At 37.8% G+C, this 14,839-nt stretch overlaps 1 protein-coding gene across 1 annotated transcript in view; it reads left to right on the forward strand.

Moving 5' to 3' along the window:
• The window catches only part of ZBED1 (zinc finger BED-type containing 1), a 356,755-nt gene extending 343,785 nt beyond the window's left edge, over positions 1-12,970 (forward strand). The window contains exon 7 of the mRNA XM_020992743.2: positions 12,310-12,970. Coding sequence (XP_020848402.2) covers positions 12,310-12,513 — 204 coding nt within the window. The 3' untranslated portion in view covers positions 12,514-12,970. The remainder of the gene's footprint in view (positions 1-12,309) is intronic.
• The last annotated feature ends 1,869 nt before the right edge of the window (positions 12,971-14,839 follow it).

Below are 14,839 nucleotides of genomic sequence, written 5' to 3' on the forward strand. Positions count from 1 at the left end.
TATGAGAATTGGCAGGGAAGAATGCCTGTGATTATTCAGCCCCTTTGGAGAAGAAAGCATAGCTTTTTTTCTAAGAGCTTTCATTTCCTTTTATGTGATTGTCAAGGATCTTGCCTTTTCAGGGCATACTTTCAGCACTGAAAACTTAGCTTGACTTAGACTTATGTGCAGGCACTTGGTGTGGGACATGGAAGTATTGTGGTACGTTTGTAAATGTTGGGGGGGGGTGTTTTGCTAGAAGGCTTGCTTTTTGTTAACCTTATTTTCTATGTAATTGAATGGGTGAAAGATTGCTCCCTTTGCTTATTGGGTGATGAGAATAGAGACCAGCAGAGAGCAAATGATTAAAACAATTTATTTTGCAGAATGCCAGTTCACTTTGGAACTTTAAAAAATGAACATTTAATCTATTTTCCCAAAGCCTATGGCTTTGAAAATTTTTACAAATGATTGTGAGTTTGTTCTGTTTTTAAACCTAGTGTGGATAATATTTTATGATTAAAAGATAATAGGCTAAATGCATATTATTCATCCTTTTTAGAGAACACGCTGAAGTTGGTTAAGAAATACTTCATTTTGCATCCATCTCTCTGCAAACAAGACTGTATAGCTTCATATACACCCTGGAAAGAATACAATTTGCTATGGAATACCTTTCTCAAAATAAAATTTAATTTCATCTACCTTGTATTCCTTAGCAATAGCTAGATTTTCCATGAGATCCCATAGCATTTGGACCTTCAGAGCTCATTTCCAAGAATATTCAAGATAGCATCTTAACTTTTTAAAAACAAAATGGTATTTATAATTCAGTTAGTTATAATTATCTATAGAATTATTATCCAAAAATAGCTATTTTGAGTTGAGGTAGCACTCGTGTAAGATCATCTTGTAGGTAAATGAATGGAGCAAAAAAGGAAGAAACTGCCATACCCATTTAAATAGATGACAAGAGAAAATGTGAGAAATCTTTGTATGTGTGGGATTGATAGCAAAGATAAATATCTCCAAATGGAATTGGAATTATATTTAGCCAAAAAAAAAAAAAAGAGAGAGAGAGAGAGTGACTAAGGAGCGTGAGGAGAAACAATAACTGAGAAACTCTGACTCTTAATTCCAACATTGCCATTGGTCTAGAGAAGAGCCTTTGTGCATCAGTGTCCTCATTTTCAAAGGACTTAACAGTGTTGATCTGGAGAACTAATGTAAGTAAAGTTCTTTGAGACCATTACATGAAATGGGATATGAAAAAAATTACGATAGCTTCTATACAGCTGTCATTAGGACTCACTTCTCAGACTTGTTATCGAAAAGCATTGTAGTAGATGCTATCCAAAGTAAATTAAACATCCTTGCCCTTTATGATCTTGCAATCTAAGCTTAATATCAACATTGTGAAGCATTTAATTGTTTTGCTGTTTAAATCATCTCCAAGGACAGTGAAGTCGTAATTGAAAGCTTTAGCTTTCCTGTTTGTAGTTTGATATTTTCAAGTTAGATTGAATACAAGGGAGGAAATTATAGACTGAGGTTCTTGTGGTTTCTGGCATTCATTATGAAGATAAATCAGAGATTATAGTAGCTTACCTTGGGTTGTATCGACACAGATCAGAAGCTCTACATAGAACAAATGCTCTGCAACCGGTTCTGGGTCCAGCTCTGCCGCTAACAGTAACTTTGGGCAAAGTACTTCCTTCCTCTAAGCCATAGTTTTTTCATTTGTCTCATCTGATGGGGTGATGAGACCTGGACCCCTAAAAGGAAAAGACCATGTCTTTGAAAGCAACCCAGTCCCTGAATTTTCCAATACATTTCAACAGCCCAGATCACTGACATCTTACCCAAGGCATCTAGCCCACTCACCTACATACTTGACAATCCTTTCTCTTGGCCCACCTTTAGGCTATTTACCACTCTTTAATCCCATCCAGATCTTTTCACTGTCTTTTACATATATGTATCAGTTCATCCCCATTAAGAGATGAGCAGGTCCAGGGGCTCTCTAGAGCAAAACATCTTTCTATTGGGTCGAGGATGGAGAGAGAGGAAAGGGAATTCAGAGGCTAGTATAATGACCTGAAAAATACTGAGGGGAGGTCAAGGGGGGTAGGAAATGGAAGTCTACATAAGGACAAAGAGTGGGTTTAGTGAGGTGAAACATAGGGAAAAGTGGAATAAAAGAGATTTTTATTAGATAGAGGAGTATCATAATTTCTAATTAGGGACATGGTATATATCTGAATAATTGTAAGATATAGTGTATGACCATTCTTTTGTGTGGTTGAAGTGTAATGAAGAAGTAGATCATAAAATTTAAAGAGGCTAAGGACTAGAGAGATTAGGGAATTTGAAGAAGAATTTATGTGAACGTTAAAGTCTCCTAGGGTAAGGAGGATCACCCAACTCTGTTCTCTCAGTAGATGACTTTGCCTCTTTTCTAAGAAAATGGCCATCCATTGTGACCTCCCTTTGTACTACTTCTCAAAATCCTTCTACATCTTTATCTAACTATTCTTCCTTTGCATCATTCTTTGAGAAGGTGATGGTACTTTTTTTTTTAAGCCAAGCCCCAAACTTGTGTCCTTGATCCCATCCCTTCCAGTCAGTAATCATTTCCCTTCCTCTCATCTTCAACCTCTCTCTTTCCCCTAGGTCCTTCCTGCTTTCTACAAACACTCCCAGGTCTTCCTCATCTTTAACAACAAAACAATAGCAGCCACAAACTTTCATCCTGTTATTCTCTCAAGCTATTGTCTTATTTTTCTTACCTTTCACTAGGAGTAAAAGTCACCATTTCTCAAAGGATACAGAGGAGAGTAGATTGGAACAGAGATACTAGAAAGAATTCCTGGCTCCTTCTGCTGCTAGCCCTTCCAGCTACTTATTTCTCAGTTATAATTGGATTTCTGACCCCAGCATTTTTGGATCTGTTCTCTCCAAGGATATCAGTGACTTGTTACCTGATAAATCCAATGGCCTCTTCTCAGCTCTCTTCCCCTTTGATTTCACCTTTTCTCTCTTCCACTGTCTCTTCTTGCCCTCCTCCCCCCTCCTTTCCACACTTTTCCCTTCCCATTCCTTCCCATTAATTCTGCTAATACATATAAGATTACTTGTTATGCCCACTGAGAGTAGATGGATATAGTTCATTAGAAATTTTGTGACCCCACAAAAATAATATATGGATCAAAAAAGCTTGAGAAATTCTGCCCTCAAAGGATTTGGCTGACTAAGCATTCATATGCTTCTAACAAATTAAATGACTGTGAAAAATAATTTGGGAAAAGGCTACTCTTCCAGTGCTTTTATTATTATTATTAATTGGAAAATCTTGGTGCAGTGGCAGCTTTAGTGCTAAAGCAAATTAAACATTCATGATTCTGTGGGCTTTTTCTCTACGTAGTGCCCAAGACTTGCTGTGTTTTAAAAGAACTCACCAGGCTGATATTGGACTAGACACTGATCTGACATGAGGCATAGCAGAATCCCAAATTGAGAGCATTTTCGAAAAGGATGGTGGTTTTAATTATTTTCCTTTTATTCATTTACTTATTGATTCATGTTTGAAAAAGCAAAAGGAAGGGACTGCAAGTTATTAGAGGAAGCAGATGTTGTACCCTTTAAAAATCAAAGCAGTCCATTTGGATGCCATCTTGTATTGAGGTGAAGCAGAGGCTTATTTTCATAGTTAGACTGTTGAATTAAACATGACAGATTTGAATCTATTCCAACATTTAAATCTAGTATAACATGGAATAAATCATGTTAATTCCATTTAAAATAAATATCTGCTATATGAACAATTCTTAGTATCAATTTAGATGTTCATTCCAAAGATTCAGTGTGAGAAATGGAGGAGGCTGTGAAAAAGAAAAAAAAATTGTTAATATTAAATTCCAAAAAGAACACATCACAAAAAGAAGTAATAGCTGGGTTCTATTCTCTATGTTCTTTATTATTTTAAGAAGAAAGTGTTTAGGTATTCATTCCAATGTCTAGATTACCTAAACTGTTCTGGCATGTATGCACCTGTCCATTTTCCCAAAGAAAGTCCCTATCTCCAGTGGGTGTTGCATGCAATTCTTTGACTGCTAGGCGGGACCTTCTTTATAAGGAGGCAGTTACTTATGTACTGTCCTTTGAAGGGGGTTTGGCTCAGATCTCTTTTCCAGAAATAGTTCCCTTACTACAAGCCTTAGCTCTTTAATTCCACTGTTAAAAAAAAAAAAAGACTTTTAAAAAGTCTTTCTTAAGAAGACTTTTAAATCTTGAATTTTTTTGTCTTCTACATTAAAATGTAAATGCCCCTGATTGAAATAGCACCCTAAACCATTATCAGTGGACACCGTTGTGTAAATCAGGCCTGCGTACAACATATGGTCTGGGGGCCCCTTGCACCCAACAAAGGATTTCACCACTGTACACTCTCTCCTGTTTGCCATGTGACCCATGGCAACCAACCATCATCAGTCAGTCTCTAGTTATCTTTACTTGGGAAGTGAGCCCCTAAAAACCTATCTGCAGCCCAAAGAAGTTTAGCCTATTTTAATTTTGGCCTTTAACTAATGCCGAGTTGTGCAGTTCTAGTGTAGATTGTTGTTAGCCAGGTAAGAAAGGTGTTTTGTTGGAAAAGAAATTCAGGAAAAAGAAAGGGTCAAAGTTTAAGAAGGGGAAGAACAAGAAGAGTCAGGGACAAGTGCCAAAGATGATGGTTGCTATATAACAAGTTTGCTTAACATATCTCCTGGGGTTCGAGATCCTAAATGAAGAGATTGGGGCCTGGAGAGATGACAAGACTCTCCTGTTCATTTCCCCCACCACTTAGAAGCATGTACAAGCATGTTTTCTAAATAGGAGCTTTTTTTGCAAGACAGTGGCTCCCCCACCCAAAGAGAACATATCAGAAGAATATTTCAAGGTCCATGGTCTCAGGAAAAAGTACAGAATGCAGCAGCTGAGAGCATCAGATTTTTCATGAGGGGCTATAGTCCTTCAGGCCTTCATGGTCACTGGTTTTGAGCCCACTATGGATTCTACCATTGTAAAACTAATTCTTGAGAGGAAAGTCCTCAGAGAAAGCAGCAACCTAAGGATGAATTCTTCTTGTCTTCCCTTATATACAGACCTTGCCTCCTCATATGCTCTACTATGTTCTAATTAGTTTCCTTCTTTTCTCAAAATTTATATCCTTTGAAGCTGTATGGTGTCCAAGACCAAGTTGGCATTTAATTTTATATTAATTCTTGGTTTTCAGAATACTTGGACTTGGGTCTTTGGGAAGATATTCTTATCTGCCCACTTATCAGAGACCATGAATGATTTTCCATATGAGCACTCTTATCTATGGGCCTTTAACTTGTGATGAGGAAAGATTCCCTCCTTCTTAGAAATATAAGGCTAATAATTAACAAAAGACCTTTGATATTTATTGAATGTATATATGTATGTATATGTATTATGTATATATGTGAATATATACTACATACATGTGAGTGTATATGTATGTATGTTGTGATGTATGCATGTTATAATTAAAGGAAGCTTAGCATGACGCAGTGGATCTCAAAGCCAAGAAGAAATAGATTGAAGTCCCATATCTGATACTTATTGGCTATAATTCCATCCACAAGTATTTACTAAGAACTTACTATCTGCCAAGCACTCAGCTGAGTACTGTGGATACAAAGAAATTCTGTGTGACCTTGGGCAAATCATTTACATCTCAATGTTCTAGTTAGAGCTCTAAGATTATAAATTGAGGAGAAAGTACCCCCCTTTATTGGTTGAGGGACTTTTTTCACCTTGAAGTTCACAATGAAATCACAGGTCCAGTCTCTATCCTTATATGTGTGTATGCCCACCCTTCCCACTGATGCATATAAGATACAACAAACCTACCAATGTGTAAAAATTCCTGTGCTTGCCTTGTCTTTTATTAACATCTCTTCTTTGATTTTCTATTAAACTAGCCTAACTCAAATTATAAGAAAAACAAAGCTATATGCCTCCCCTTGCCTGGAGAAATATTATACTAGTAATTAATAAAGTAGATATATAGAGCTACTGCTAATTAACATAATGAACTTTTTGTGTGCTAGGTCTTTTGTAGGCACGCAAGCATTTCCTAACCTAGATCTGCTAGGAAAAAAAAATTGAGTAGCATCTTCTCTGGGTACCCTCTTCCTAATTTGCATTTGTGGGTTGGGTACCCTAACAGAATGTCTACCCTGGTTTCAAGGTATTCTATAGTTCCCAAACTATAGCTCACAAGCCTCTATGTATGTGTTTACCTCTAAAAGTTACCCAAAGGATACAATTATTTGAAACCATAGTTTTTTAATGAAATGGTAGGAACCAAATACTCCCTCCACCAACCTAAGACATGCTCTCCCACAAAGTTGCACCCAGCATCAGTGGGAAGGGTGGGCATCCACATATATAAGGATAGAGACTGGACCTGTGATTTCATTGTGAACTTCAAGGTGAAAAAAATCCCTCAACCAATAAGGGGGGTACTTTCTCCACAATTTATAATCTTAGAGCTCTAACTAGAACATTGAGATGTAAATGATTTGCCCAAGGTCACACAGAATTTTTTTGTATCCACAGTACTCAGCTGAGTGCTTGGCAGATAGTAAGTTCTTAGTAAGGAACTAATCTTGATTTGCAAAGTTGTGATAGTGCTAGGAAGGTATTTTTCCCTGCCCTTAACCCAAGACAATCTCTTGAATGGGAGAAAAAGACCATTCAGTAAGACCCTATTTTCAAAAAGCAACAGCTACATTATTTGGAAGTCCAAAGGTTTTCACTCATTTAAAAGTGGAAGTGTGTACTTACATTATCATAGCTTTGCAAATTAGTGTGAGGAACTCCCAGTGCGGAAATTTCCTTTATCAATGCAACTTGACCCCTGTTCTATAATTTATAGGCTTAGAGAATTGCCTAGATAACAAAGAAGTCAAGTGACTTGCCCAGGCTCACACAAAAAGTACATTGCCAGGTCTTCCTGACTACAAGGTCAGTTTTCTATTCATTATTCCATGCTTCCTCTCTCTTTGGATTTTTCATATTTAATTATAGTCATATACCAGAAATTATTTGGTTATTCCCTAGTTGAAGGACATCCAAGTTATTTCTAGCTTTTTGCTACCATAAGTGTAGCTATAAATATCTTAGTATATATCGGAACTTTTCCTCTTTCTTTGACCTCTTTGGGGTGCCCTGGGATAAATGTCCAATAGAGATATCTCTGGGTCAGTTTAGATACTCTTCTGACATAGTACTATTATTTTTTTTTCAGGGGGAGGGTGTTGTTCTGTGGTAGATCAGCTACCACAATTTATAGCTCCACCAAAGGAATGTTGTGATTTGGTCGTTGGGAGATGTTTTAGCCAAACCATTCATCACCCTGAGGTTTACCTAATGAGGAGCCTCTGCAAAGCTAGGATGGTCCTCATTCAAGAGATATACTGTCTGCCCCAGGTCCATTACACAAAGCCCTTTCAGCCTGGAGGGATGTGTCAGAACTTGCCCTCCATTGACCTAACCTTCAAGAACCTTGGGTCACATTCAGTCTCAGGGAGACATCAGAATAGAACTCTGGTGGAAGTTTTCATAAGTACATGTCTTTTTAACAGTTCTCAGTTCCCATTTAAAAGTCCCTAGTTAAAGAAGTGAGGCTCTGACCCAGTTTTCATTGTTTGTTTAATTAGTATTAGAAGTATAATTAGCCATTCTCACACTTAATGGAAGTACTGAATTTCCCCTCTGTCCTACCAGAACAGAGAAGCTTCACAGCCTGCCAGATTTCATCACTAGGTATAGAGATCACCTCACCATGCCAACTGTGGCAAGCATAGAGTCAAAGAGCATTTGTAATAGAATGGTTAGGAATCAGAATAAACCTGACTAGGGAGAAATGAAACTTCCCTAACTAACTTAGTGTTGAAAATGAGTCCTTGTACAATCTGGCAACTTTTTTTAGCTTTTTGAAGAAGGAAAGAAATGTACCTTTTCAGATTTAATTGTGGGTTCTATAAATGTAATTGATCCCATACCTTGGTGAGGAAAAGATACCTGCTTCAAGGTAAGATAGTTATTTATTGGAAAGAAAAATTGCAAGAATTAAATGAGAGCTTACAGGCAGTTCAATTTGAATCTCTGAAAGAGACTCACCTTCCATATATCTGCATTGTCCTCCCCCTGATCCCAGTAATATTTGACTTCCAAGAGAAAGAAACATGTTTTACTCACCTTATTCCACTCAGAAGCCTGGGTCCAATGACAAGAAAGGAAATTGAATGGCTATTTTACCTTGAGTGTCTCTTTCATAGAAATCTTATCAAAGGTTGGTACTGTATGTATTAAAGATATTTTTGGAAGGTAGATATAAACTATGTATGAGGGAGAAAAATCCTCTTATTGATACAACTATAAAAATGTAACATTTATACTATAGCTGTCCAGTGTCATTAAGAGATTAAAGAGAGCCTTACTGGTTTCTATTTTTAAGCTTGACTCCAGTTCAATTTGAAGTTCTTGGGTAAAATTTTTAGGGAATATTGCAATATCCATTTTAGAGTTTATTTGTATTGAGAGAAAATTAGACTTTAAACTTCTCTGCTTCCCTTGGCAGAGTCAGTCAATCAACCAACTAATCAACAACTATTTATTAAGATATGTGCCTTTCGCTAGCCTAAACACTAGAGATACAAGTACAAAAAGTGAAACAATCACTACTCTCCAGGAGCTTACTTACTTTCTCAAGGGGGAAGCAACAGCTATTTATGCAAATATGTTCAACAAATATAGAGTGAATAAATACAAATATATACAAACTAGTTAAATACAAGGTAGTTTGGGAGAAGGGCACTAGCAGTTGGGGGAATCAGGAAAGGCTTAATTTCAGAAGATGGTGCCTGAGTTACTTCTCAAAGGAAAAGAGCTTCTTTAAGGAAAATGCAAAGTCCCCGGAGCCAGTTAGCTTCCCTTCTCCAAAATCCCTATGACTCGTCCACTGACATGACGGCTCCAACCACTTTCTTCTAGTCTGTAGCGTAGACTGAAGCACTGGAGGGAGTCCAGTGCTCTTTCCGACAGACTATATTGTTTGAATTATGAAAAATCAGTTATTTCATTAGGCTCAGTCCTCCTCCCACCAAAACTGACTCAATTCAATTCAATAAGTATTTATTATTCACTCAACATCTGCTTGGCTCTGTACTGAGCACAAAGACCAAAATATGACAATCCCTGCCCTCAAGGGACTTGTATTTTACTGGATCAAAATTCCCCACATTTCATGAATTAGTTCATGAATTTCAGTGGCTAAAAGAGTCTTGTCAGCCAACTGTCTGGTGATTTCTTTTCCTTTTCAAACTTAAATAAACTGGTCTTTGAGTGCCAGATATCCATTGTTGACCTCTATTTGAAATCTTTATATCTAATAAGACTTCCTAGACCTTTAGCTCTTTTCTTAAAAACCCAATATAGAATCATCTTCTCCATTACTCAATGAAATATGAGAATAAGACTTTAGAGAAGGAAGGGACTTCTAGTCCAGAACAACATGTTTTCCTGAACCTGCCCTTTCTGGTAACAGGCTGTCAGCATTTGAATTACTCCTTTTTTTTTTCTGGTTCCTCATTCTGCTCCTTTGCTGTATACCTCTTTCCCAACCCCCACCCATTATCAGGATCTTCCTTTCTAGAAGATTCTATGTCCTTGTAGCTTGGTTAATCAGTTAATTCATGCCCTTGATATCAGAGGAGAGAAACTAATCATATATACCTAAGATCCAACAGAGAGATGGGCATGTACTCTAGTACCATGAATGAATGCATTAATTAATTAATTAAATGTGTATGTTAAGCACTTACTATGTGCAAATCACAGTGCTAAGTACTGGAAATACAAATAGAAAAACATAGACATACTCTGCTCCCAAGGAGCTCTCCTTCTAATGGTGGAGAAAGCACCTATAGGAGATTTCGGCTGCAAATTATGTGGAAAGGTGTCAAGGTCTTTAGGATGAAACGGCAAAGTAGATGGTAATACATCTTCTTTAATGTCATTTCCACTGGTAAAATAATATCCATTTATGATATTGAACCATTTGACCAGGCCAAGAGCTTGGGTTGTAAGAACATTCTTTTTAGAGTCCTCACTAGCTCTTTTGAGGAGGCAGGACTATAGCAGTTGCAGAAACAGTTGCTTGTAGTACTGTTTTCTGGAATGATTGTTGTGAGGACTGGTCTGGAAGCAGCACAGGTAGTCTGGGATTTGATGCTCTTCTTAGAACTCAACGGTTTTACCTGCTTATAGCAGTTCATTAGCAATTGGTATTGGTGGTAGGAGGGAGGTAGGCCCAGAGCAACAATGACAGTTCATACCCCAAACCCATGTTTTTGCCTAGGTGAACCTGATTAGGTGGGTAGGGAAGGAAAATCGGGAGGAGGAAGGGGAGATAAATTTCCTCCCCCTAACACCACTGGAAGTACAAGGGACAGCAGACATTGGATATGTTTCCAAAAAATTAAAGACAAAGCCTTTTTTCCTCAATCCTCTTACAACCCAAAAAGTGGGTACCTTTATTGTGGTTCATTCGCCAATCTTCTTCAACACACCACTGTCAATACCACTCCCAGTCATGAGGAGAGATAAGAATTTGTTGCATCATCTCTACAAATAAGAACATATCTCCCCCAGCAAGAGTATAACACTCATGCCCTTCCTAATGTAACCATAATGGGTGCTCTGTTCCAAGGGATCACCCTATTACACTTGCAGTTTGCCTTCTTTGTCTGCTGTGTGATCCTGTCATGTGGGCCAATTGTGTGGGACTCTACAGTCAACAACTGAAGGAGTGACTGAGACCTTGGTGCCTGGGCAAGAAATTGCCTCTCACCCAGATCATCTGTCCCCTTCTAGTAGGTCTGAAGACTATTGTGATAGCTTTTACTGAAGTGCTTAATGTGTGTTAGGTACTTTGCAAAGCATTGGGAATACAAAGAAAGGCACAAAAACACCCTGCCTTCAGGGAGCTTGCATTCTCTCTTTCTGTCTCTATAACTCTGTCACCATCTGTCCCTGTTTCTCTCCTTCATTTCCTCCCTCTTTCTTCCTCTCTGCCAAACCAAGCTTGGAATACATTGACTGCTCACAGTTTTGCCAACTTGGGTATTTTTCTTTAGTAGTAGCCTTGTCACACTTAAATCCTGGGAGCCTCCCTCTGTCAGTGTCAGAAATCTTGAACACAAGGGATCCAACCAGCATAGGCCTACCTCAAATAGCAGAGATTACAGGTGTGGGTGGCCGTGCATGGCCTCAGGGAACTTACATTCTAATGGGACTGAGAACATGTGAATAAATTCCCTTATACTAAGTAAAATGCGCTTGTATTTAAAAAGCCAATTACTTGGAATATTAGTGGTAGGCTTGCTTTTTTCCTAAACATCTCTAGGTACCCTAAAAGCATTTGGGCTGGCTATGACAACTTAAAATTCAGAAACAGAATATAGTAGAGGTATTTGTAATGGTTCTAGAGCACTCTTCTGCAGTATTCTATGAGAGGGGATTGGTATTCCAGCTAGACATTTCTAAATTAGTTGTGGTTTTTTTTTAATTCACCTTTCAACTTGACAATCATGGCTTGTAAAAGGGTGGGTTCTTGATTGTAACTTACCACGTTATATTCAAAACAGGACCGTTTTTGATGTCTTGATATTTCATCTCATTGAAAAATGTTGTTTGTTTAAATAGGTTGAGTACTCATCTGCTTCAAGTGAAATTAATGAGCATTTCTGCTTAATAAAGAGTTGTAAAAATTGATAATTACACTAGGGATTTTAAAATTCTTTGTTTGCTTACTGAAATGTATTAACCCAACATGTGAGAAACATACCACTGGGAGATTTATTAAAGTATGCATATGCTCCAGAGAAAACTAATGTTAATAATGATGCTTTCACTGAAGAACTTCTTATCACAGCCTACCAGGCCTGCATCAGAACCATAAGTTTAATAGAAAAACAACTATATTATTAGTTAGAGTACTGAACCATAAGTAAGAAGACCTGGATTCCTGTCATGACTTAGTCCTTAGCTATGGGACCTATAACAATGCACTTAATCTCTCTGGGTCTGTTTTATCATTTGTCAAATGAAGAGGCTGGCCTTTAAAGACCCTCTCAGTTCCAAAAATCTGTAGTTCTCTATTCTGTCATTCTGCGCCTTGATTGTTTACTGGTGCTGTTGTGACCTATACTCTGAAAGTTGACCATTTTCATCTTTAGTTTTTTCTTCCCACAGACTCCAGATGAAGGGGCAATCACCTCCATCTATGCAGCGGTTGCACCAGAGCTAGAAGGAGTTGGTGGCTGTTACCTTTATCATGAGGAAATTATTAAATCTTCTGATGTAACCTATGATGAGGACCTACAGAGGAGGCTCTGGGCAGAAAGTTGCAAGATGGTTGGAATACCTAACATGATCGACAAAGTCATCTCAACCTAATTGCCTCCCATTTGAAATCTAGTGAATCTTAAACATAGTGTTTAATGCTGAGCCTGTAAAATTGTATTTTTCATATGGATCTTGTGGCTTTTGCCTAAAGAGTAATTAGTGCCAGTGTGCCAATAATTCCCTTGATTTCTTCAATTTTCAATGGATCTATAATTTTGTCAATGTGGCTACAATCAATCCATCCCTGCCTGCCCATGCTGTGCAGTTCTTGTCAGTGTTCTGCAATAAATCTGCAAATCTACCAAGGGGTCCAGGATTAAGGGAGGAAGGAAAAACAATCCATCCAGTGTGCTAGGCGCCTTCCTCTACTTCTCTTGCCAGTGCATAAAAATCAGAGTGGGAGAAAGAATTCTCACATAGAACTGAGTAGGCTCCAGTACCCAAGCCAATAATCTGTTTTGTATTCATAGTGTTTCAAATTGTGATTAAATAATCTGTGATTAACAAATCTCTGATTTTGGTGTGTGATATATTTTTCTCTTTATCATCTCAAAGAAAAAAGGATTGATGTATCTTATGAATAAAAGGGTCATGGTGAGATGGTTGATCTGAACATCTCTTTTAGATGCCTTTTAATAGGATAGACCTTGTTTTGACTGTTAGGAAGCGTCACATTTTTATTAGTGTTTCCTGTTTTGTTTTGGGTTTGGGTTTTTTTTTTTTTGTGCCTGCAGGCATGACTTTGACTGGATACACACAATTTCCATTGGCTTTGGGTTCCTACAGTAGGGAACTGTGTGAGGTGAGGGCACCTTCATCATGTTGCTTCCCACAAGAAGGACAGCAAAGGTTTCATTGTGGCCTCCTAGCTACCAAAGGTCACTGTGCATCCAGTGTAGTGGTAATAGGCTGCTACTGATGGCATCACCTTCCTGTTGCCATAGATGAGAACTAGCATTCTCAGCTAAGAACACTGTCTTAGGAAGCACATCTGACACAGGGTATACCTCTTTTTCTTTTTTTTAAATTAACAAGCATTTCTTTTTCTTTCTCTTCCACCTCACCTCACCCCTCCCCGACTGGGGGAAAAAAGGGAAAGAAAAAAGGAAACAAAAGGTAAAAGGGAGGGAAGAAATTGAAAAGAAAGGAAAAGAAGGGAAAGGAACAGAAGGGAAAATAGAGAAGGGAAAGGAAGGGAAGGGAAGAAAAGGGTAAGGAAGAGATGTACTTCCTTGTTACTTCCACCTCTTAGAATTCCTTAGTTCCCTTCAGAGCTCAATTCAAGTACCACCTTCTACATGAAGCCTTTTCTGATCCCCAGGAATTTGTGCCTTCCTGAAAAAAATCAAAATAAATTTTTAAAAATTGTATGTAATTTCATATATGCATGTTGTCTCCTGATAAAACATAAGCTACTTGAGGACAGGGACTAATCATTACTCATGGATAGACTGAGTCAATATAATGACAATGACAATGCTATCCAAATTAACTTACTTTATTCATTACAATGCCAATCAAATTACCAAAAGAATATTTGTAGCACTTATTTGTCTAACATTTTACACCGTATGCCAAGATAAACTCTAAATGGATGTAATTTAAGCATAAAGGGTGACATCATAAACAAATTGGCAGATCAAGGAAAAAATTACCTTTCAGATGTATGATAAGGGAAGAATTCATGACCAAACAAAGAATAGAGAGGATCACAGAAAATAAAATGTATACTTTTGATTGCATAAAAATAAAAGTTTTTGAACAAGCATATTGTTTCCCTTTTCCCTCCCTTTCCCTCCCCTCCCTTTTTCCTTACCTTTCTTTTTTCCTTTTCTTTCTTCTCTTTTTCACATGTAGCTCTCATTTTGATGCTCATAGCCACTCTGAAAAATAGATGCTATTATCCTCATTTTACACATGAGGAAACTGAGACTGAGAAGGGTTAAATGACTTGCCCAGAGTCATATAGCTAGTAAGCTTCTGTGGCAGGATTTGAACTCAGGTCCTCCCAATTGCAGGTCCAGCATTCTATCCATTACCTTTCTAGTTTAAAGCCTGAGATTTTACTCCCTCATTTCTTTTTTCTTGTTTTTGTTTCTGGGTTCGTTTTTTTGTTGTTTGTTTGGTTTTGGGGGGGGGGGTTGCTAGGCAATAGGGTTAAGTGACTTGCCCAAGGTCGCATAGCTAGTAAGTGTCAAGTGTCTTTGGCTGGATTTGAACTCAGGTCCTCTTGACTCCAGAGCTCTATCCACTGTGCCACCTAACTGCCCCTCATTTCTTTTTTCTTTAATAGTATTTTATTTTTTCTAATTACATGCAAAGACAGTTTTTAACATTCATTTTTTATTAGATTTTGAATTCCAAATTTTTCTTCTTC

Source organism: Phascolarctos cinereus, unplaced genomic scaffold (genome assembly GCF_003287225.1).
Source record: "Phascolarctos cinereus isolate Bilbo 61053 unplaced genomic scaffold, phaCin_HiC Scaffold_726;HRSCAF=1367, whole genome shotgun sequence".
Taxonomy (NCBI): domain Eukaryota; kingdom Metazoa; phylum Chordata; class Mammalia; order Diprotodontia; family Phascolarctidae; genus Phascolarctos; species Phascolarctos cinereus.